Source organism: Dipodomys ordii, unplaced genomic scaffold (assembly GCF_000151885.1).
Source record: "Dipodomys ordii isolate 6190 unplaced genomic scaffold, Dord_2.0 Scaffold112, whole genome shotgun sequence".
Classification (NCBI taxonomy): domain Eukaryota; kingdom Metazoa; phylum Chordata; class Mammalia; order Rodentia; family Heteromyidae; genus Dipodomys; species Dipodomys ordii.
Genome location: NW_012267328.1, coordinates 4,742,212 through 4,763,661, shown reverse-complemented (window position 1 = coordinate 4,763,661; position 21,450 = coordinate 4,742,212). Strand labels below are relative to the sequence as shown.

Sequence of the window (21,450 nt, the reverse complement as noted above, 5' to 3'; positions counted from 1 at the left end):
AGGACAGCTGAGGAGAAGTGTGGATTAAACCCTCCTTACGAAGCCTGTGAAATCCCAAGAAAGGTTCTGATTGGCCAACTTGGTCACATGTCCATACTTGGTCCAACCATTGCCACCAGTCCAGAGGGTATTGGGATCCCCCGAAATGTGGAGCTCAGCAACCCTGGCAGAACCAATTACGATGAGTTAACAGTAGTTCTGACCACAGGTGAGGCCAACAGTATTGTACATCAGAAGCAAGAGGAGAGTACAGTCTTCTGATGTTAAAAAGCAGGTGTCTCACAGGCTGCCAGAATGACTGACTCGCAGAATTAGAATGTGAAGCCATGGACATTCACACTTCTTCACTGCATTTCTATCTAAGCTAATCGACTCAATTTAAGAACTCGGAATCCTGGACGAGGTTAAAAAAAAAATGATATGGTATTGAAAGGCGTGGAGCAGTCCTAGAAACAAGACTCACCGTTTCTGTATTCCTGACATGCTGAGCCAAAGCCAAACACTAGAGCAAGGCTCCAGACCTCTTGAGAATGCAAAACAAAAATGTAGACAAGAAAAATATCGTGCAAAGGGGATAAATTTTCCACTCCTGCACAGCAGATTTTATTTCCAAACATCTCTTTCCCCTCCCTGAAACTGCAGTGCAGGTTTTGCAAACACGATGGGTTATATAAGAAGGATTATGTACTCTTCCTGAAAACTCTGCAGCCAGCTGTCCATCCAGCGCTGCTTCCCAAATACAGAAAGGGATTATCGTCCGGCTCCAGCACGGGGCAGGGTGGATCCTGAGACATTCTCGCTCTGTCATTTCAAGTTGCTAAGGTGACAAAGCAATGGTTGGTACTTTCATGCCGCTGGACTTCTAATGAGGGTAATGGCATTTTGGTGACATGATTATGGTTCATAGTTACACATTTAGGGTGCGTGTGTGCCATGGACCTAGATTATAACCTGGTAAATCTCATCCCATGACTCTAACTGGCTTCTTTTCTAGATTACCATACACATTAGATTGAACTATATCTGTCTCCTAATGATCTACTCATTAGTCAATCTGAGAACGAAGTTCTTTTTTTCTTTTTGCTGGTCTTGGGGCTTGAACTCAGGGCTTGGGCCCTGTCCCAAAGTTCCTTTTGCTCAAGGCTAGCTCCCTACCACTTGAGCTACATTGCTACTTCAGACTTTTTCCAAGTAGTTTACTGGAGATAAGAGTCTCATAGCCCTTTCCTGCCTGGGCTGGCTTTGAACCCTGATCCTCAGATCTCAGCCTCCTGAGTCACAGGGATGAATGAAGTTCAGTGTTTTTTCCTCCACTAGGTGACAAGCACAATGCAATGAAGGTGGCCATCAATTGACCCTGAGACGGCCTGGTAGGTCTAAGATTGATTTTGGTCGTTCTAACCTTCGTTGGAAACAGAAGCCAAACAGGGTTAGCCGTGTCTTGTCACTCAACACACAGGAGTTTGAGGAAAGCTATGTGGTCTTGCTCTTGCCTGTGGTACCATCTTGTCACAAAAGATGGCTCATCACTCCAGCCCACTGAGGCTTGCTCAGAGCCTACCATGCAAAATGGCAAAGACCAAGTGGTGTTACATATGTAAGTAGATCGGGAAGCATTTGGACAAAGACTTGGAGGCGCAGATGTGTAAAACAGAAACAATATTCCAAGGCCTCAAGAAGTCTCAATCCCAGCATGCTCTCTCCTTCCAATATGGCCTCACCCAACCCACCAGCTGGCACGCCTTGCCTCCCAAGCTCAGCCCTGATCCTTCCTCTCAGCTATCCTCGCGGATTCCACCCTTCCCATTGCCTCGGCTGAACTAACTCGCTCTATTCACACCAAACCCCTCACCCTCCAACCTGGCTCCATCTCGACATCCTACCTCAGCCCCAGGCATCAGTCGGATGGGTGGGAGGCTTAGTGATTGCATTTGAGTTTGCTCTACTTGAAGATCCTTGATTCTATCCCAGATGTGATTTCTTCATTGCGAAAGGCTGCTCCGTACTAAGAACCATTATGAGATTCCTGGGGAGCAGATTTTTTGCACCACAAAATGTAGTATTGGCTATGATCTCCAAAGAGAAAAATGGGGGGAAAATACACACACACACACACACACACACACACCTGCTTTGCATTTTCCAACCTCCCTCTCTACCACTAAATCGTATAGTTTGTTTAAATTATTTCTTCTAAAACACACAGACTTGAACTCAGGGCCTGGGCATTGTCCCTGAGCTGCTTTTTTGCTCAAAGCTAGCGCTCTACCACTTGAGCCACAGAGCTACTTCCAGCTTTTTCTGTGCATGTGGTGCTGAGGAATCGAACCCTGGGCTTCATGCATGCTAGACAAGCACTCTACCACTGAGCTGTATTCCCAGCCCCCTTCTTTTTGTGTCATCCTGCATCTTATAAGGTTTCCAAGTGAGTGATCGAGTCTCTGTTTACCCATGGTGTAGACTGCCTGACATACTTCTGAAAATGAGGAATTTTTTTAACTCGTGAAAATCCAACGAGAACCTGACTGATTATGAAACATGAACGCAGGCAATTTTATTTACTTCCCAGATTGCCTCACACTGTACTCAGCAAACGCAGCACCAACTGAATAATTTTGATGAAGCAGAAAAGAAAAAATGATGAAGCCTATCAAACATGGGTAGGTAGGTTCTGAGCTGGGTAGGAGTCAAATTTATTTTGGAATGGTAGAAGGGAACCATCTAGACTTAGAATCTCCGAGAAAATCCTAGGAGAAATTGGGGAAAAAAAAAAAAAGGAAAGGACTTCAGGAAGGAGGAAAAGGCATCAAAATTAATCTCCTTATTTCAGGATTTCTAAGAGGATATTGCTGACTCCGGAGAACATCTTGTGAATGGTGTTAGATTCTGTCCCAAAATGGATAGCCCTGAAACCGAGACTCACACACACACAAAAAAAAAACATTTAAAAATCACAGGAAGTAGAGCTGCTATAGTCTATCTTTAAACAGAATTTGGAGGTGGGGTTCTATCTAAAACAAGCATTTGAAAAAGCATTCTCTTCCTGGCATCGTTTTCGTGCGCTTCATTTGGCAGGAAGACTTCATTTCCAGTGACAGTTTCCAATTGTTGAAAAAGAAAAAAAAAGTCCCTGCCACTTCTCTTGCAATCCATAATTTTGTATTTTTAATTTAGATAACTCAAGTGTCTCAAAGCAGAAATGGGCTGTGTATTAATGAGCCCTGATTTGCTGTAATCAGTATTTCTGAGACTGTGCATCATTGAAGACTCCAAGTACCAGAGTCCTGTTCTCAAGTAATTGTGACAGATTGGCTTGATGCAGAGGGAGGAAAGCGCCTCTTTGTCAATTTTCCTTGCTCCCACACAGGGCTGAGACTCAGTTTGCAGGAAGCAGAAAAGCCTGTTTGATAGGTTAACTACAGAATTGTTAACTTTTCCATCAACTGGTCTTTGGAAGTAGAAAGCAAAGGGAAAGGGGCGGGGGGATTTACATTAGAATGAGCTGCTGCGAACAGGTGTTGGTGGTGGTTTATGACTGCAATCCTAGCAACTCAGGCGTCTGAGATCACGGTTCAAAGCCAGCTCGGACAGGAAAGTCTGTGAGATTGTGATCTCCAATTAACCACCAACACGCCAAAAATGGGGCTTTGGCTCCATGTAGTAAAGCACCAGCCTTGAGTTCAAAAGCTAGGGGACAATGCTTTGCCATCTCAGCCTCCTGAGAAGCTAGGATTTTAGGTGTGAGGTTGTAATTGGAAGTTTTTTGGTTTTGGTTTTTGTCGGTTGTGGAGCTTGAACTCTGGGCTTGGGTGCTGTCCCTCAGCTCTTCAGCTCAAGGCAAGTGCTCTATCACTTGAACCTCAGCGCCACTTCTGATTTTCTAGTGGTTTATTGGAGGTAAGCGTCTCACAGACTTTCCTGCCTGGGCTGGCTTTGAACCACGATCTTCAGACCTCAGCCTCCTGAGTAGCTAGGATTATAGGTGTGAGCCACTGGCTCACGGGCTGTAATTGGAAGTTTTTAAGACAACTAGAGCATTAATAATAAAGTGAAGAATTTTTTTTGGGGGGGCGGTTGAAGGGGAACTGTTTGAGCTGAAGTCTGTGTCTTTAAAGATCCAGCCATCGGTGTAGTTTTCAAGAATTTCTTTCTTTGCTTAGGTGAACTTAATTTAAGACATATAACATCAGCACAATAAAGCTATAGTGTATGTAGTATATTTATCTATTGATTTAGAGAATTAATCTGTACTAAGGACGTAACCTTTTCTGCTTTTGAGGCCAAGGATTATGTCTTAATTCCCTTTGTATTCCTCGAGCTACCTAGTAAAATGCCTGCTGATGTGTACTGGCTGAAAAATTAACGGAGAATCTCATACATGTTGAGTTCTTCTGTTTGGCTTTGTTTTTTAAATTCCTAATCATTCTTCCTGTGCCATTCCCCAAAGCTACAGATACCAGGACCGACCTGATTTGTTATCTGCTACTCCTTCCTCCTGGGCCCATCCTCAAGTGCTCTTCTGCATATCCCTGCTTGGGTGAGGAGTCCCTATCTCACAAGTCTTCCAGATCAGGTCTGTAACCACCAGTTACCACTGGGATTGCGGCCATCCTCACCAGGTAACCTGGAGTAGACTCTACCCAAACCCCAGGAGGAGAAAGCGGCCCAAACTGGCCCCTGCTGCACACTCAGCACTGGACTATCAGCTTCCCTAGAAAAAACCGAGTGCAGGGCTGCCACACAGAGGCTCGACATATCCATTGGATCTAGTATCTGGCCTATGTGAGCAGATTGCTACTTGTCTGACTTTAGAATTAGTAAGTAGAGTCCGTGAACTTGGTTCTTTATTGTTTAAAAAAATTAACCAGCTGGATGCTGTTGCTCACACCTATAAACCTAGCTACTCAGGAGGCTGAGATCTGAGGGTTATGGTTCAAAGCCAGCCATGGCAGGAAAGTCTGTGAGACTCTTATCTCCAATGAACCACCAGAAAACCAGAAGTGGACCTGGGGTTCAAGTGGTAGAGCGCCAAAAGAGCTCAGGAATAGTGCCCAGGCCCTGAGTTCAAGCCCCAAGACTGGCACAAAAATAAATAAATAAGTAAAATCACCAGCTTGGCAAATACATCTTGGGGTACAAACTTAAATGCCGTGGTGGCCTCTGAAGTCATCGCTTTCAAACCTGAGACTTGGGCTTGATCCCATGGGAAAGCCAAGGCCCCTACAGTCAAGACTGGCTGTTGTGGGTGCTTTTGTGGGTTTTCCTTTTTTAATTGAGCCACATTGCTAGTCAAGACTAGCAATGCTTACCCTTCAGTCCCTTACTGAAAAAGAACAGGTCGATTCTCAAGACAATGATTAAAGTGGTATTTCCCCCACCTCCTACTAATCGTCCTGGATAAGAGAATCAGAGCTGACAGGCTATTACAGCAGGACAGTACCCAGCTGACAATATTGACTGAAAAGCAAGTGCCTTGCTTATTTTCTGTTGACTTAAGGATGGGAGAGACATCAAGAGAGTCTACTGCCTCTACTTTGGGTCTTTCAGGCCATCATTGTTCTTAACCACTACCACAGTGCTCAGAGAAAGAGCTATGGAGCTTAAAATAACAGCTTACCCAGAGACTTGCCACAGTACCAGACTCACTCCGATACCTAATGGGCATCCTTTCCTGAAGATGCACTTGAATCCCTCATTAAAAAATAACTTTTCCCTGGGGTGTTGGCGGCATGGCCTGGCCACAGAGTTCCAGCCAATGAGCGCATCTGAGAGTTTGAGTCCTGATCTTGGATTAACAGCACTTCTTTTGTCTGAATCTTCAATTATATATAAGTATTCATATTCATATATGTATATATATATACATATATATACATATACATGTATTTCTTTTCCCGGAGATTTCAGTTACCAAAAGGAGTGTGTTGAATTTTCACATGGGATTGTGTGTCATCTGTAAAATCTTGAGTCCTCTATGAAAGTCTGTCGAATTTTGCCTCAATTATTTTGAGAAATATTAGCAGTGTATATATTTTTAGATATCTCAAGAAATGCTCCTTTTAAAATTAGGAAGTAAATTGCTTCATTTCAAGAAACATTAGCAGTGTACATATTTTAGATGTCTCAAGAAATACTCCTTTTAAAATCATGAAGTAAAATCTCTTTATTCATGGGAAGAAAAACGTAACAATGCTTTTGGCACTTCACTATATGTATTCACAAGATGCTGGGTTCAATCTACAGCACCGTATCAGCACGTAAATTACTACTTTTTTTTTACTGTAAAACTTCTTTAATATTTTACATAATGTTTGTTAAGTTATTTGGTTCTAGGTAATTAATTGATTAATATAAGCAATCATCCCAAATATTTAAAAATTCTAAATTCATCTTAAGTTTTCAAACTGAAACTTAGGACTTATTTAAGAATTCAATAACATTGACAAAATGCTTCATTTTGTGAATGTACAATTTAACATTTATTACATTAAATTTTTAAAGTTTTTCTGGCAATTTCAAACCAATTTTTTTTAATATTCTTTCTCAGATCTGAAACATGGCCCTTTTAAAAGCTCTGAAGCCTTAATCTCTCCACCATTAGCACCAACAAATCAGTCGGCCTAATGTGATTAACGGACTTAAGACTGATCATGTTCCATAGATAACCATTCTCCGCTGGTGGATTATCCCCAAAATATGCACTAAATTAAAATAAATGACCCTCTTGTGATTTATGGGGAAATTGCTGTGGATTACCCTGAAAATGTGCTCTAAAATCCAATACATAAATGACATTTGTTGGCTGATGGGAAGAGCAGGCTCCTGACCCCTTTCAGAGAAAGACAAGAGGAGAAAAGTCTTTGCCATCCTCAAAAAAACAATGTATGTCTGGCCCAGAAAGATCAGTTCTACCTAAACCATATATGTGCGTATCTTCTCTTTGGCAACAGATGTGGTTAGGTGAAATTATATTACCCTGAACCTCTGTGTCCAACTATTTTGAAAACTTCTAATGTACTAAAAACTCTTTGGAACAGTTAAACTTAGATCTGACTGCTTTCAGAGAAACAACTTGCATAAAAGACAGACAGACAGATAAACAGACAGACAGACAGACAGACACACACACACACACACACACACACACACACACACACACACACACACACTGAAAGAGCTTTCTTTTTTTTTAACCAAGCTTAGGGCTTGAACTCTGGGCCTGGGCACTGTCCTGAGCTGCTTTTGCTCAGGACAAAGGCTCTACCGCTTAAGCCACAACACCACTTCTGGCTTTTTTTTTTTTGGAGATGTTTTGATAAGAGTCTCACAGTTTCCTGCCTAGACTGGCTTCGAACCATGATCCTCAGATCTCAGACTCCTGAGTAGCTAGGATGCTTTTTTTTTTGGCTCTAGTGCTCTACCACTTGAGCCACAGCACCACTTCCGGCTTTTTTCTTTTTGCTTATGTGGTGCTGAGGAATCGAACCCAGGGCCTCAGGCATGTAAGGCAAGCACTCTACCACTGAGCCACCTTCCCAGCCCCAGCTAGGATGCTTTTTAAGAATGTGTAAGTTAGTGTTGATGAGAAGATTAAGTCATCCAGGGCATGACCCACCCATAGTCTTTTATTTTTTCCTAACACTTCAGTATTAGCATTTGCTGCACTTGGAATCAAACTTTGAAAAGCACATTGATGATTAGGTAATTTTCCTCTTCAGCTAATTTTTCTGGGACTCATCTCCAATTGAGTGCATGAATATTAAAGTCTGGAAAATTGCAACCTTGGGGGAAAAGAAATCAATGCTCTTAACTTTTCCCTATCCAGAGTGACTTCATCAGAGTTTGCAGCAATCTGATGGTCCACCAGCTGAATAACAATGATGAAGATTAATATTTATGGAGCATTAAAATATGCCAGCCCTGTGCCAGGCACTTGATATACCTCATTTGATTTCTATACCAACGCTATGAGATGAATATTATTATTGCTGTTCCAGAGATGGCTGGACGGAGGCCTGGAAGGCTTAAGATAACTACACCGTCTCCCATCGGAAAAGCAGTACAAGGTGCAACCCAAATTCTAGGCAATGCTAGTCTGCCTCTAAAAGCTTACACCTTTATCGGCTTCCTCTTTCTCTGATAGTCTAATGGAACCGAGAGTTTTGTTAGCACAGGAAGAATGCTGGAAGATGATGGATTTTGTTTTACTAGACAAATGCTTTGGACTGGGCCAGTAAGAGCCTGAACTCTCGAGAGCCAAGCGGTATTATTTCTTACCATCCATTATCCTAAACAATTCAACCAGTGGCGAATATAGATGAAACCTTTCCAATTAGTGAGCTAGGTACCTAGGGGACCGCTGTATCACCAACCGTATCTTGAAAATTACACCTCGAGCTGGGTGCCTGTGACTCACGCCAGTCATCCTTGCTATTCAGGAGGCTGAGATCTCAGGATCGTGGTTCGAAGCCAGCCTGGACAGGAAAAGTCCATGAGATTCTTTTCTCCAAAAAAACCTACTCAGAAAAAGCCAGAAGTGGTACTGTGGCTCAAGTACTAGAGCGCTAGTCTTGAGTAAAAGCAGCTCAGGGACAGTTGCCCAGGCCCTGAATTCAAGCCCTAGGACTGGCCAAAAATAAACAAACAAACAAACAAACAAATTATTATACCTTAAGAAGGCTACAGCTTTTTGTTTTCAAAGCACATATTGATTGACTTGGGTTTTGTTTTCTCTAACTTTTGAAAACAATGCAGAATGGAAATAAAAGGGTTAGCTAGGCTGAGAACATGATTAAGAAATAATGGATCAAGGAAGGAAAAAGGGGGGAAAAAAATCCCTCCACCTCTCCTGTACCCTGACTTGTGGCTGCATTGGTCCTAGCTCCGAGCATGTTGCTAAACCTCCCTGGGTTTTCTCCATGTGAGATAAGGGGTGGATGCTGGAGAATTAATTGAAACACCTTATGTGAAATCCCTGGCCTCAGCCATTACCCTTCGCCGCCTTGAGGCAGTGCCCCATGAGTTTAATTAAAACTTTGGCTTGCTGCCTCTCCGTGAACAAAAACTTTGAGTATCATAATTAATGGATAATTCTGAAATAAAAACAACAGGATGTCATAACGATGCACAGGGTAGAAAAGGAATGAGCTGACATCCTTTTCAAGCCATAATAGTTTTGAGTTTTGTTTTTTAAATTGTGTGTGTTGTTTAGTTTTTCTCCCTAAATGCAGAATTCTAAGCAGGAATGCTTAGAAAACGCCCCGATTCTGCCATCTAGTGGCCAAATGAACACTAAATTTTATTTAGGAGCCAGAGTAAGAAGCTTTTCTAAATAATTAATAATAATAATAAGTGCTAGAATAGATTGTGTGGGGTGGGATGGGGGTCATGGGAGGGTTGACATTGGTCAACTGCATCGTGCTCATACACTGGCACGTTGAATTGAAACCCCTCTGTACAACCACTTTAGGATAATAAAAAACTAAATAAAAACTAATAAAATCTGTCAGATGAAAAATAAAGTAACCGATTAGATGATGGAGAAGGAAAGACCCAAACACAGCTTAGATTCTAAGAAGAAAAACCTGTCATCTTCTAAATTATTTAAAGGACCATGCTGTTACCGGTTGGTTATACAATGGCCTCAGTGGTCCATGTGTTGAAGCATTGTGGCCAGAGGGTGGCACTGTGGAGACCTGATTAGCTCCAAGAGGATCAATCTATTGATGAATTCGTACCCCACCGGGATCCTAGGAGGAGGAGTCTGGTACAGGGAAAGGCAGGAGTTGGGGTGGCCTTTGAAGGCTCTTATTCTGACCCCTTTTCTGCCCCTCACTGCCTACTTCCTCCAAGGCACTTTGTCACTGGGCCAAAAACCTAACCAAACCAAACCTTCAAGATGGAGCGTGTCCCTTTAGAATGCCCCCAGTATTTCAGGATAACTCATACAAGGAACATCAGATCTGCGTAAGAGGGGGGATATTATTTCGTACTAAATAATGGCAAAACAACTGATTTTATAGGTGCAATCATGCCAACAAGGGAAACTACAGATTATGAAATACATTTATCGTGCTTAAAAATCAGTTTGTGGTCACAGCTCTGCACTGATTCATACGACAGACAGACATTGAGTTAAGGATTGGTTTTTCTGGCATCATTCCGCTAATAAAACTGTGAGGTTCCTCGTCAGTCTTTCCTCCGTATTGAGCTTCAGACCATTTATAATGTATTCTAGAATCCAGTGATTTCCCCACGGGCTTTGCCTTACCCTTTGATATTCAAATTATTCCTTTTGCAGTCATCAGAAAATCTTGTCATTTATCCTTCTACTGGATGTGTGATTTCATTTTGTAATCCATTCGTGTTTCTGCTTTTTAAGGATACTGACCTTGTAGGTGGTGGAAGAATCTTTGAGAGGAGACTAAAGTCCATAATTGTAACTGAGGCGGTAACTGGGATCCTGTGATCTTGAGTAATTAATGGTCCTTACGCTTATCACCCTGCACCTGGGCTATACACAAACAGCAGCTCCCTGCCCCCAAGAATGATAAAGAATAGTCAAATATTCTAGTTAACTGATAAGTAGAAGGACTTCCTTCCCTTTAACCTACAACTCCTGGAAGGAAACAGGAGATCAGGACAGGAAGCTTAAGGGGTGTGGGGGGGGGGACATGAAGCAGTGATACCTTTCTTCTCAAACTAATGTCATGACTAATTCTTACAACCAAATATTCATTTACTTAATGCTCTTGTCCAGTGAGTTTCAGATCTCTCTCTCTCTCCCTCCCCACCTCCTGCCTCTCTCGGTCATGGGGTCTGTCCTGGGGCATGACCTAAGGCTTGAGCTCTGGACATTATCCCAGATCTCTTTGGCTCAAGGCAAACGCTCTACCACTTTGAGTCACAGCATCACTTCCAGTTTTCTGGCTGGTCATTAGAGATAAGAGTCTCATAGACTTTCCTGGCCAGGCTGGCTTCGAACCACGTTCCTCACATCTCAGCCTCTTGAGTAGCTAGGATTACAGGCGTGAGCTACCAGCACCTGGCAAACTTCAGCCTTTGATTAGAATACTAAAACTAGACTCCATATGAGAATAGAAAAGGTATCCATTTCTAGAACTTTCTGAGTGCAAAATGACAAGCAATATATATATATATAATATATATATAATATAATATAAATGCCACTCACTCGGCCTTCAGTTCAAATACTCTGTCATGATTCTTGGCACTCAAATGCAACAAAACCTCTGTCCTCCACAGAATTCTAAGTGACCTTCAAAGGCCCTTCCTTTATTGGTTTTTCTTTGTATTTTTTTTTCAGCATTCATCTTTCAAACTGTCTAAAACTTCCTAACTTTCTCGTTAGGTTGTTTCTGAGTTTGCAAAGAGAGCCCACACTGATGACACCAAAATCCGGGTGAACGGCCTCGTTTCTGTACACGATAAAGCAGCGATGATAAAGGAATTTATTTGAACACTGCCTTCCAATCTGGGGATTAGTGAGTTTGCAGAAATACATTCTACTTTGCCAAGCCCTGCATGGGGAACAGTTCACTTAATCCTCAGGAAAGTTTATTGTTCCCTTTCAGAGCAAATTCACTCACAGAAGAGGACAAACACAATGCATGTGTGTTTACCAACTAGAATATGCATCTGCCTACCCACCACTCAAAGGTTATTAAAGGAGCTGTATGAATTCTCTCTCCCACGGGTTATGCTTTTACACCGGAAATACCCACTTGGACATTCATTTCCTAAAACCCTAATATTATCTTTAAAATCTATACACACACACACATATATATATATAATTATTTTTGCTGATCCTAGGGCTTGAACTCAGGACCTGAGCCTGTCTGTGTTCAAGGCTAGCTCTCCGCTGGAGCCATAGTGCCACTTCCAGCTTTTTTCTAAGTAGTTTATTGGAGAAAAGAGTCTCATGGACTTTCCGGACCCTGACTGGCTTCAAACCGTGATCCTCAGATCTCTCCCACCTTCTGAGTAGCTAGGATTTTTTTTTTATCTTTAAGATTTATTTTTTGTTATCTCGATGTTGTTGTACGAAGGGCTTTCCATTTACTATGTCAATGTACGTGTAAAGTGCATCTTCATCGATGTGATCCGTTCAATCATGCAACCCACTCCCCCAGTCTATACCAAACACTAACGTTACCTTTTTTTGTTTGTTTGATTTTAATTCACATATTAGCATTGAGATCTGTGGCAGATTGTGTTTTCCAAAATTAGCCGCAGCATTCGTTCTGGGTCTCAGATTTTCCTCGTAATCTTACCAAGAGGTAGAGGCCATTTCTCTTCCCTGGCTCATTTATTTATTCATTTGTTTTGGTTTGGTTACTGGGATGTGGACTCAGGGCTTTGAGTTTGACTGGCTTGCCAGGCCTCCAGTGCCCACTTCCCTTGAACTGGGTTAAGTCTGACTGCCTTGTCAGTGTAGAAAAGACAGCTACTGGATGGCCATTTGTTCATAAAAGATCACCAGGCCTGTGCCTTGATCTCTTCATTTCTGCCCCACCTCTCTTCCCCCCAATCTGAGTGTTGGTCCTTGGAACACAGCCCCATGCCTGGCATGTGGATAAGAAAAGTTACAGAAAAGTTTATAGCCCATGATGTGATTACCCTTCCATGGAAAAGAGGGTTCAAAGTAATTTTCTTTTGCTGTGATAATATCTTCTATTGAAAGTGGGAAATAAGTCAGAGATAAGCTTGCATTAAACATCTTTTTGTTAGTGAAATAGATCAAGGATAAGAGTGTAATTTAAAAAAAGCTGATTAGAAAAATGTCCTGAGTCTTATATACTATCATATTCGGTCCTGGAATGTAATATACAAATATACAAATGTGGGGGGGGGGAGAAATGATTAATCAGATAAAGCTCTAGCTGCTACAACCTTTACATTCTTTACTCAGTCTATTACAATCCCCATGATGAACACTAGATTCTCAGAATAATAGGAGATGCTTGCCAGGGTCTGCAGGATGGGGAATGGGAGACCTTGCCACAGAGGCTAAACTAACCACAGATGATAAAACAAAAAAATTTGAGCCTTGTGTGAGACAGACAAGGCAGAATGTTCCCTGTGAGCTTCAGGGTGACGGAAGGTAGAAGAATTGAGACTCTCTTCCAGAGAGTCTAGTTCCATCTCCACAGGATGTCCTGATGAATTCCCTGTTTTAAAAACATGAAGAAAAAAGCCAGATGTAGAGCTATGGCTCACGTAGTAGAGCACTAGTCTGGAATAAAAAGGCCCAGGGACAGGCCCTGAGTTCAAGCCCCAATAGGGGCACAAAACAACAACAAAAACAACAACAAAAACCATGAAGGGTGGGAGGGCTTCTCTTGGTATTGCACCTGCCTAGCAAGTGTGATGCCCAGAGTTCAAGCTCTACCACTGCCACTGTAATTAATTATAGAGTTAAAATGAAAATGTAAGTTGGGTACCAGTGGCTCACACCTGTAATTCTAGCTACTTCGTAAGCTGAGATCTGAGGCTCCAAGTTTGAAGCCAGCCGGAGCAGGAAAGTCTGTGAGTCTCTTTTCTTCACCTAATCACCAAAGAAAAAGCCCGAAGTGGATCTGTGGCTTAAATAGTAAAGTGCTAATCCAAGTTAGGTTTTCAATAGCACATCCTATCCCAAGCGATTTCTTTGCTTCCCCAGCTATGAGAAGCTTTCATAACAGGCATTGAGAAAGTCTATTGTTTATTGCTAAGGGGTTTATGTACTAGACAGTAGAGAATAAATAAGCTAGAGCTGAATTTCTCAAGCTAGTCCAAAGGGTACTGTGAAATGACTAGAAGTTAATAACAATGAAGTCTCAGAGTTTAATGAGATACAACCAGTGCCACCATGCCATGAAATGCTGAGTGTAAGTTCTGTGATGAAATAGTATTCTTTTGTCCATAAGATGAAGTTATTTCACAGCCACAGGGCGTCAAGAAAACGACTACAGGGGCTGGGAAGGTGGCTGAGTGGTAGAGTGCTGGCCCAGCATGCATGAAGCCCTGGGTTCGATTCCTCAGTACCTAGCAACTGAAAAGGCAGGAAGTGGTGCTGTGGCTCAAGTGGTAGAGAGCTAGCCTTGAGCAAAAAAGCAGCTCAAGGACAGCGCCCAGGCCCTGAGTTCAAGCTCCAGGACTGGCAGAAACAAACAAACAAACATCTTCCAGAGTTTCACTTTATCAAAGCTTGAAGAACCACTGGAGAGCCATGGAACAGAGCCAGGGCTGTGGAAGAACTGAACATGGACTCCCTGTGAACACAAATCCCTGGGACAATCTGGGAGAGAGTGGAATCCAGGGACCCCAGGCTAGAGATGGATCCCCCCACCCCCCCAGGATCAGCTCAGAAGCAGCAGAGGAATCGCCTGCAGCTGCTTCTGGGCCTCCTTCCCAGTCTGCCCCAAGCCACTGGAAAGGGGGGGAAAGATGGTAGAAGACCAGGAAAGTGCTCAGCTCCATCGCACTACAGCATCTGATGAACTGCACAACTGAATTCAGAGAAGCTTCTGGAACCTCACAACCCACACCATAGAAAACCGACTCCTGCATGCACGTCCATTTCTCGGTGAGAGTCCCCGCTTTGAACCTGCCGTTCGCCCAGGCCCTTCTGGAACCCCCCCCCTGCATCCCCCCCCCTTTTCCCTCCTCCCCCTACTGACCGCGGCGGGACCCCGCGCCGACCCCGCCCGGCCGGGCACCGAGCTCCACGCGCTCCGCTCCGGCAATGGACGCCCTCCGGGAAGCCGTCCAATGACAGCCGCTTGGGGAGGGGGCGTGGCCTCCGAGGGGGATTTGAGTCCCGAAAGTGGGAAGTGTGCGCTGATTGGCTGATCCTCTTAACCTCGTCGGCCCAGCCTTCATTGGACAGCGGGAGCCGGCCATCAGAAGAAGGCCACCAATCAGCGGTGACAAAGCCTCCCTGAGGCGAAGCCCCGCCCCCTGGACTATATTAACCGGGAGCCCGGCGCGTCCCCCCTCCGGCTCTCCGCGGACCCAGTGGAAGACAGGGGTGTCTCGGAGGCTCAGCGGAGACCTCCGTCCAAGACGGCTCGCCCTCCCCGGGCCTCCCCACCCCGGCCCGCGGGGCCCCTCGCCTCGTAGGCCTCTGGAGTGTGGTTTCGGGGGGCGAGGCGAGAGCAGGCCCGGGGAGGGGGCGCGGACCGCCGGGGAGCCGCCGACGCTGTCACGGTGAGCCGGGGCGCGGGGCGCGCAAGCCCGGGCTTGCCCGGCCGGAGGGGCGGAGCCGCGCCGCCGTCCCGGGGGTCCGCGGGCCCGGGCCCCGGACGTGGGTGAGCCGGGCGGGGAGGGCCCGCCCTGGACCCCGCGCCCCGCGGCCTCCCGCGCCCCGCTCCTCAGTACCGGGACTCGAACTCGGGGCCTGGGCGCCGCCCCGGGGCGGGGTTCTATCCCCCCCCCCCGCCGCAGCGCCACTTCCGGCCGGTTCCCTGTAGGTGGTGCTGAGGACTCGAACCCGGGCCCGCATGCATGGAGGCCGGCGCTCCACCCCCGAGCCCCCGCCCCAGCCCTTGACCCGCACGGGTCTGCCAGGTGTAATGGCCCCAACCAAGGAACCATGGCCCCCGCGCCCCAGTGTGAGGCTGCTGGCCTGCCTTGGGGTTACAGTGACATGAGCAAGAGGAATCCATTTCCTAGCCAGCATGCTAACCCCCGCCTTCGCTTCCCCTAGCCTACCATGCCTTATTCGAGGTTATGGACGAGCAATACTTGAAGGTATTTCTTGAAGGCCTGCACTTTTTGTTTAAGGCATGGTCCCTCCTCAGTTAAGACGCAGCCAACTTGTAGAAGGGGAAAAACAACACCGGGCGACTCATAGTGGAGTGTCTCAGATTGAGTTACCCCCTGGAGGGAGAGACACAGTAGGAAGCATTTCTTGGCACCCGCCAAGGAGAGTGGGAAGTGATACTCTCTCTCCTTTCTGGGATTTGTTCCATTTATAGATGATCGAGGTACCGACAACACCTGACGCCCAGAATCTGCTACACCAGCTGAACACCCTCCTGGAGCAGGAGTCGAGATGTCAGCCAAAGCTCTGTGGCTTGAGGCTGATCGAGTCTGCCCACGACAACGGCCTGAGGATGACCGCGAGGCTCAGGGACTTCGAAGTGAAAGACCTTCTGAGCCTGACCCAGTTCTTTGGCTTTGACACAGAGACGTTTTCTCTAGCTGTCAATTTACTGGACAGATTCCTGTCTAAAATGAAGGTACGTGTGAAGCCACGTGACCCCGAGAATTTCTCAATGTTTTGCTCAAAGCCAAGCTGGGATTACCAATGCAGGGCTGGAATCCATAACCTTGGCCTTCCGTATGTTTTCAGAGGGTAACTGAAATACTGGTTGGGTACTACGGCATTAATTTGCTTCCTCTCTAATCAAGAAGTATGGTTTACCAGATGCATTCTGAGGTAGAAAAGCCTAATATCACATAAGTAACTGCATCATTCAGTAGGAAAGCTGCATGTTTTGAAACAGAATCTTGCTTGATAGGTTGGATATTTCCACTTGATTACAATTCACTTTTAGAAAAAGTTTGCTAAAGACAGAATGGTTAAGAATGAGGCTGTAAGCTGGGAGCCAGTGACTCATGCCTGTAATCCTGGCTACCTAGGAGGCTGAGATCTGAGGTTTGTGGTTCGAAGCCAGCCTGGGCAGGAAAGTCCATGAGCCTCTTATCTCCACCTAACCACCAGAAAACTGGAAGTGGTTCTGTGGCTCAAAGAGGTAATACACTAGCCTTGAGCAAAGAAACTCAGGGACTCTGCCCAGATCCTGAGTTCAAGCCCCATGACTGACCAAAAGAAAACAAAATACTAAATTGAAATCCCTTTGCACAACTATTTGAAGGTGGGAGCGCATGTGAACTCTGATTGCTGAGCTATAATCTCAAACATAATTTCATGATAGGTTTAAGTAGTAGATTACCCCCTTGTGTTTTATTAAAACAAGGTAGCAATGTGGACTGACAGTGGATTTTTGGTTCTAGGTACAGCCTAAGCACCTTGGGTGTGTTGGACTGAGCTGCTTTTACTTGGCTGTAAAGTCAATAGAAGAGGAAAGGAATGTCCCTTCGGCAACTGACTTGATCCGAATAAGTCAGTATAGATTTACGGTTTCAGACTTGATGAGAATGGAAAAGATTGTCTTGGAGAAGGTGTGTTGGAAAGTCCGAGCTACCACGGCCTTTCAGTTTCTGCAACTCTATTCTTCCCTCATTCAAGAGAACTTGCCACCTGAAAGGTAGGTGACCTTCGTTTTGAATGAAGGAAATCAGGACTGTACTGTTTGCATATTGCATAAAATCACTACCCTCAGAATTCCAACCAAAGTAGGTGAAACAGCTTCTGACCTTCAGTACCCAGCAGAAGTGAAATGATAGTAATCAGTTGTTTCCCAAAGGCTCATTTTTAAGATGAAAGGACATTTAAGTTTTCATAGAACCCAGCAGGTAAGTATTTAACACAAGCTTCAACGGGCAATCAGTAAGATGCTTCCTAGATACCTTGAGGAGCTAGGCATGGTGGCAGACAGCTATGAATCCCATCTATTCCGGAGGCAGGAACAGGAGAATGGCAGTTCAAGGCCAACTCAGACAAAAGTTAGGAAAGCCTATCTCAATAAAAACAAGCTGGACCTGTTGGCATATACTTCTATTCCAAGCAAGAGGAGGCTCAAGGTTCAAGGCCAGACTGCAAAGTTAGAGACCCTAGCTGAAAAGCAAGCTAACAAAACGTAAGGGCTGAGAGTATGGCTCGATGGTACGGTACTTGCCTAACAATATCAAGGCCCTGAACAATCCTTCCAACCACAAAAAAGGCAAGCTCACTGGACACTGGTGGTTCATTCCTGTAATCCTAATCAGGCCCATGGGATCTGAGGGTTGAAGTGTGAAGCCAGTCAGATTTGAAACATCCTCCAGACTTTTATCTTCAGAATTACTAGCAAAAAGCTGGATTGGAGGTATGGGCCAAGTGGAGTGCCAGCCACGAGCGAACAAGCTGAGAGAGCAAGAGGCACCGAGTTCAAACCCCGAAACTGGCCAAAAAAGAAGGAATCCTAGTATTTGTGGCATATCCCTGCTATTTTTTTATTCTAATCATAAATTTCCTGTTTGGTTCCTTTAAGAACTTAATGTCTCTGATAAAGGGAAATTCCTTTAATAAAAAAGTAATACTTTTTAAAAAATGTCTTGACTCATGCCAGACATTAATATTAGATACTTTGAGTCACACTAATAATACTTTAATAATGTTACTACTATCTACAGCTACCTGAAATCGGTCTCTCTTTTTTTTAAAGGAGAAATAGCCTTAATTTTGAAAGACTAGAAGCTCAACTGAAGGCATGTCACTGCAGGATCCTATTTTCTAAGGCAAAGGTGGGTATTTCGTTTAGGTTAGACCTATTTATATAGACCTATTTTTGTACCTGACCTTCACTTTGTCCCTTTCAGCCTTCAGTGTTGGCCCTGTCCATTGTGGCTCTGGAGATCCAGGCACAGAAGGCCCTAGAATTAACAGAAGGTGTCGAATGCCTTCAGAAACATTCCAAGGTATGTCCTGGTCCGAAATCTGTTAAGGAGGTATGAATCTCAACCACTTTGTGATCTTCTAAAGCCAAGGGGTATGTCACCTGTTTGAAACTGAAGTAGCTAGCCTCAATGTTTTTGATGAGGGGAAAAGATTCAAATGAATAATATGGTGGCCATTTTATTACCATCAATACAGTAGGACCGTGATGTGATTATAATGTCAACAAACTTTCTGTACAGATAAGTGCGCGGGATTTGATCTTCTGGCAAGAGCTCGTATCCAAGTGTTTAACTGAATATTCATCCAACAAGTGTTCCAAACCAAATGTTCAGAAGTTGAAGTGGATTGTTTCCGGGCGGACCGCACGACAGTTGAAGCATAGTTACTACAGAATAAGTCACCTCCCAACCATCCCCGAAACTGTTTCATAAATGGGCAAATTTGGTTCTCTGTGTAGAGAAAGTTTCCAGTGGTATAATTTTATTTCTACAATTGGAGAACTGAAATATGATGTTCAAAATAAACCAAATGGAGTTGGAATAGCAAAAGGGGGAAATCACCTCACTGCTCTAGTCCGCTAATACTTGAAAGCATTTATTGTGTATGCAGCAGAACACCTTAATTCCTTTAATTAATTCCCTTAATCAATTTAATTTGTTACCTCCCCCTTGATAATGGTCAACATTTCAATCATCAGCATAGGAAACTGGCCTCCTTAATAGCCTGCATTTTTAAGGTAGCACTGAAGTAAGTGTTTTTCATTGCCTATCTTGCTGTATGTAGGTAGACTGCAAGTATCTAATATCTAACTCAGTCAAAGTAACAGAAGCCCAAGTTGAGCATCAGGACCAAAACTCTGCCCTGTACATAAACTCAGGTGGCATGGCTCATAAGCCATAGCATTTCAACCTTGGTGGTGTCAAAAAGAAACAGGACTATGGGCAGATGATCTCCACATTGGGTTTCTGGAACTTGCTAAGGTTTGTCAACCTTATAGTAATTATATGCATAAAAAAAGGTAGGCTTAGCTGGGCGCGTGTCTCATGCCTGTCATCCTAGCTACTCAGGAAGCTGAGATCTGAGGATCCTGGTTCAAAGCCAGTCCTGGCAGGAAAAGTCTCTGAGACGCTTATCTCCAATAACCACCAGAAAACCGGAAGTGGCGCTGTGGCTCAAAAGGTAAAGCGCTCGCCTTGAGATGAAGAGCGCGGGGACAGCACCCAGGCCCAGAGTTCAAGCCCTCCAACCAACAAAATAAAAAATAAAATAAAAATTTAGGGTTGGCCAGTTGATATTTAGGCAGACTTCTATGCAACTGGGATTTTTGTTGACTTAAATTTCTGTTACTGAAGCAAGAAAACAAAGCCCTCTGGAATCTTTCTCCAGACCCTAAGTATGGATTCCATGTTGTAATGGATGTTAAGCTATGATACATGGAAACACCACCCTATAAAACCTCAGATCTGGGCAAACTGGCTAATTAATGCTTAGTTGAACTGTGTTAAGACTTGAATTCATCTGTAAAGCAGTCACGTCAAAGCTAAAGATACCAAGGTGAAATATTAATAACAAACCTAGGAAGGTAAACTGTGAATCTTCATTTCTAACTTTGATCTAACTTTCTATATTGGAGCTATTGTTTTTAAGTGGTATTGACAATGGTAAACTTCTTAATTTAAACATTTTAAATTATGAAGTTTACATGAAAACCAACATTTCACAAATGCACTTTAAGGCATCAGAGTTAATATACTCTAGGCAGTAAATGGCTTCTTGAACTCACAACGCAGGTAGCAGTTAATTCGAAGAGGATTTTACTGCTACATAAGAAATTAATTTGAATTTGCAGGCATTTTATATAAAACAAATAAAAGACCTTGCAAGTTTGATCTATTATCTTTACTATGTCTCCTAGAAACAGGTGATGTTTGCATTCATGGTGAATTTTCATAATCTACTGCCTTATTCCTGTTCCACTAAAGAAACTAGTGTCGGTTGTTAGAAACTCAAAACTAAATTTGTCACTCTGATAACTTGTTTTGCCTCCACCAAAATAAGCTAAATAGCTGGTAAGTAAATAAGCTAGATAACCCACACCAGTTATTACAAAAGGCTTTATAAAACTGCAATTGCTTCTAAAGCAGAATTTTGTTTTTAACCACTTTCACAAACACCTCTGTGTCTTATGCATGGTCAGCACCCGCATAATGACGAGATGGCAGAGGTAGTAGTAGCGAGGGTTGCTCCGCTCAGCAGTGGATCTAAGGAGACATAGGAAGTGTATGGACAGTACAAGTAGCCACAGTCCCTCCTGACTGGCCATTAGCAATTCTGACCAGCGCTGAAGAAACAAACCAAAGACCCACGGTGTATGTTTATCCTTAACTTTTGTAGACCATACTTTATGGGTGACCTTTTGGTTTCCCCAAAGGGCTGATACATTTCAACATTTTGAAAACATCAGTGTTAACTTTGAGTTGGCAGATGCAACCTGTCCAACCGTTGTTTGGTACCTTTCAATAAAACTATTGAAATGCAATCTTTGGTGGCTAGTTTTTTTTTTTTCTCCTTTCCAGATTCATTGTCGCAGTGTGGTAATATAAGAAAGAAGCTGGGTTCATATGTTTAAATTCTACACAAAGATGCATGGAACAGTAGCTTTTTAACTTCTGGTGGTGCTGGGGTTTGAACTTGCTAGAGAAGCACTCTACCACTTGGGCTGTACCTCCAGCTTCTTTTTGCATAGGTTACTTTGGAGGTATGTCCTCACTCACTGCCTGAGCCAGCGTGGGCTACTGCCCTCCTCCTGGTGCTTGTGTCAGTAGGAATGATGGGTGTATATCACGGGGCACACCCATTGTTTCCTGTAAACACAACAC

The 21,450-nt window shown here is 43.9% G+C and overlaps 1 protein-coding gene across 1 annotated transcript; it reads left to right on the top strand.

Moving 5' to 3' along the window:
• Window positions 1-15,002: 15,002 nt before the first annotated feature.
• Ccng1 (cyclin G1) lies at window positions 15,003-19,131 on the top strand. Its single transcript, XM_013028654.1, has 6 exons — window positions 15,003-15,213; window positions 15,984-16,247; window positions 17,026-17,279; window positions 18,339-18,417; window positions 18,493-18,591; window positions 18,811-19,131. Exons 2-6 carry the CDS (start codon window positions 15,984-15,986, stop codon window positions 19,000-19,002), a joined length of 888 nt encoding a protein of 295 aa, XP_012884108.1. The 5' UTR covers window positions 15,003-15,213; the 3' UTR covers window positions 19,003-19,131.
• Window positions 19,132-21,450: the final 2,319 nt, after the last annotated feature.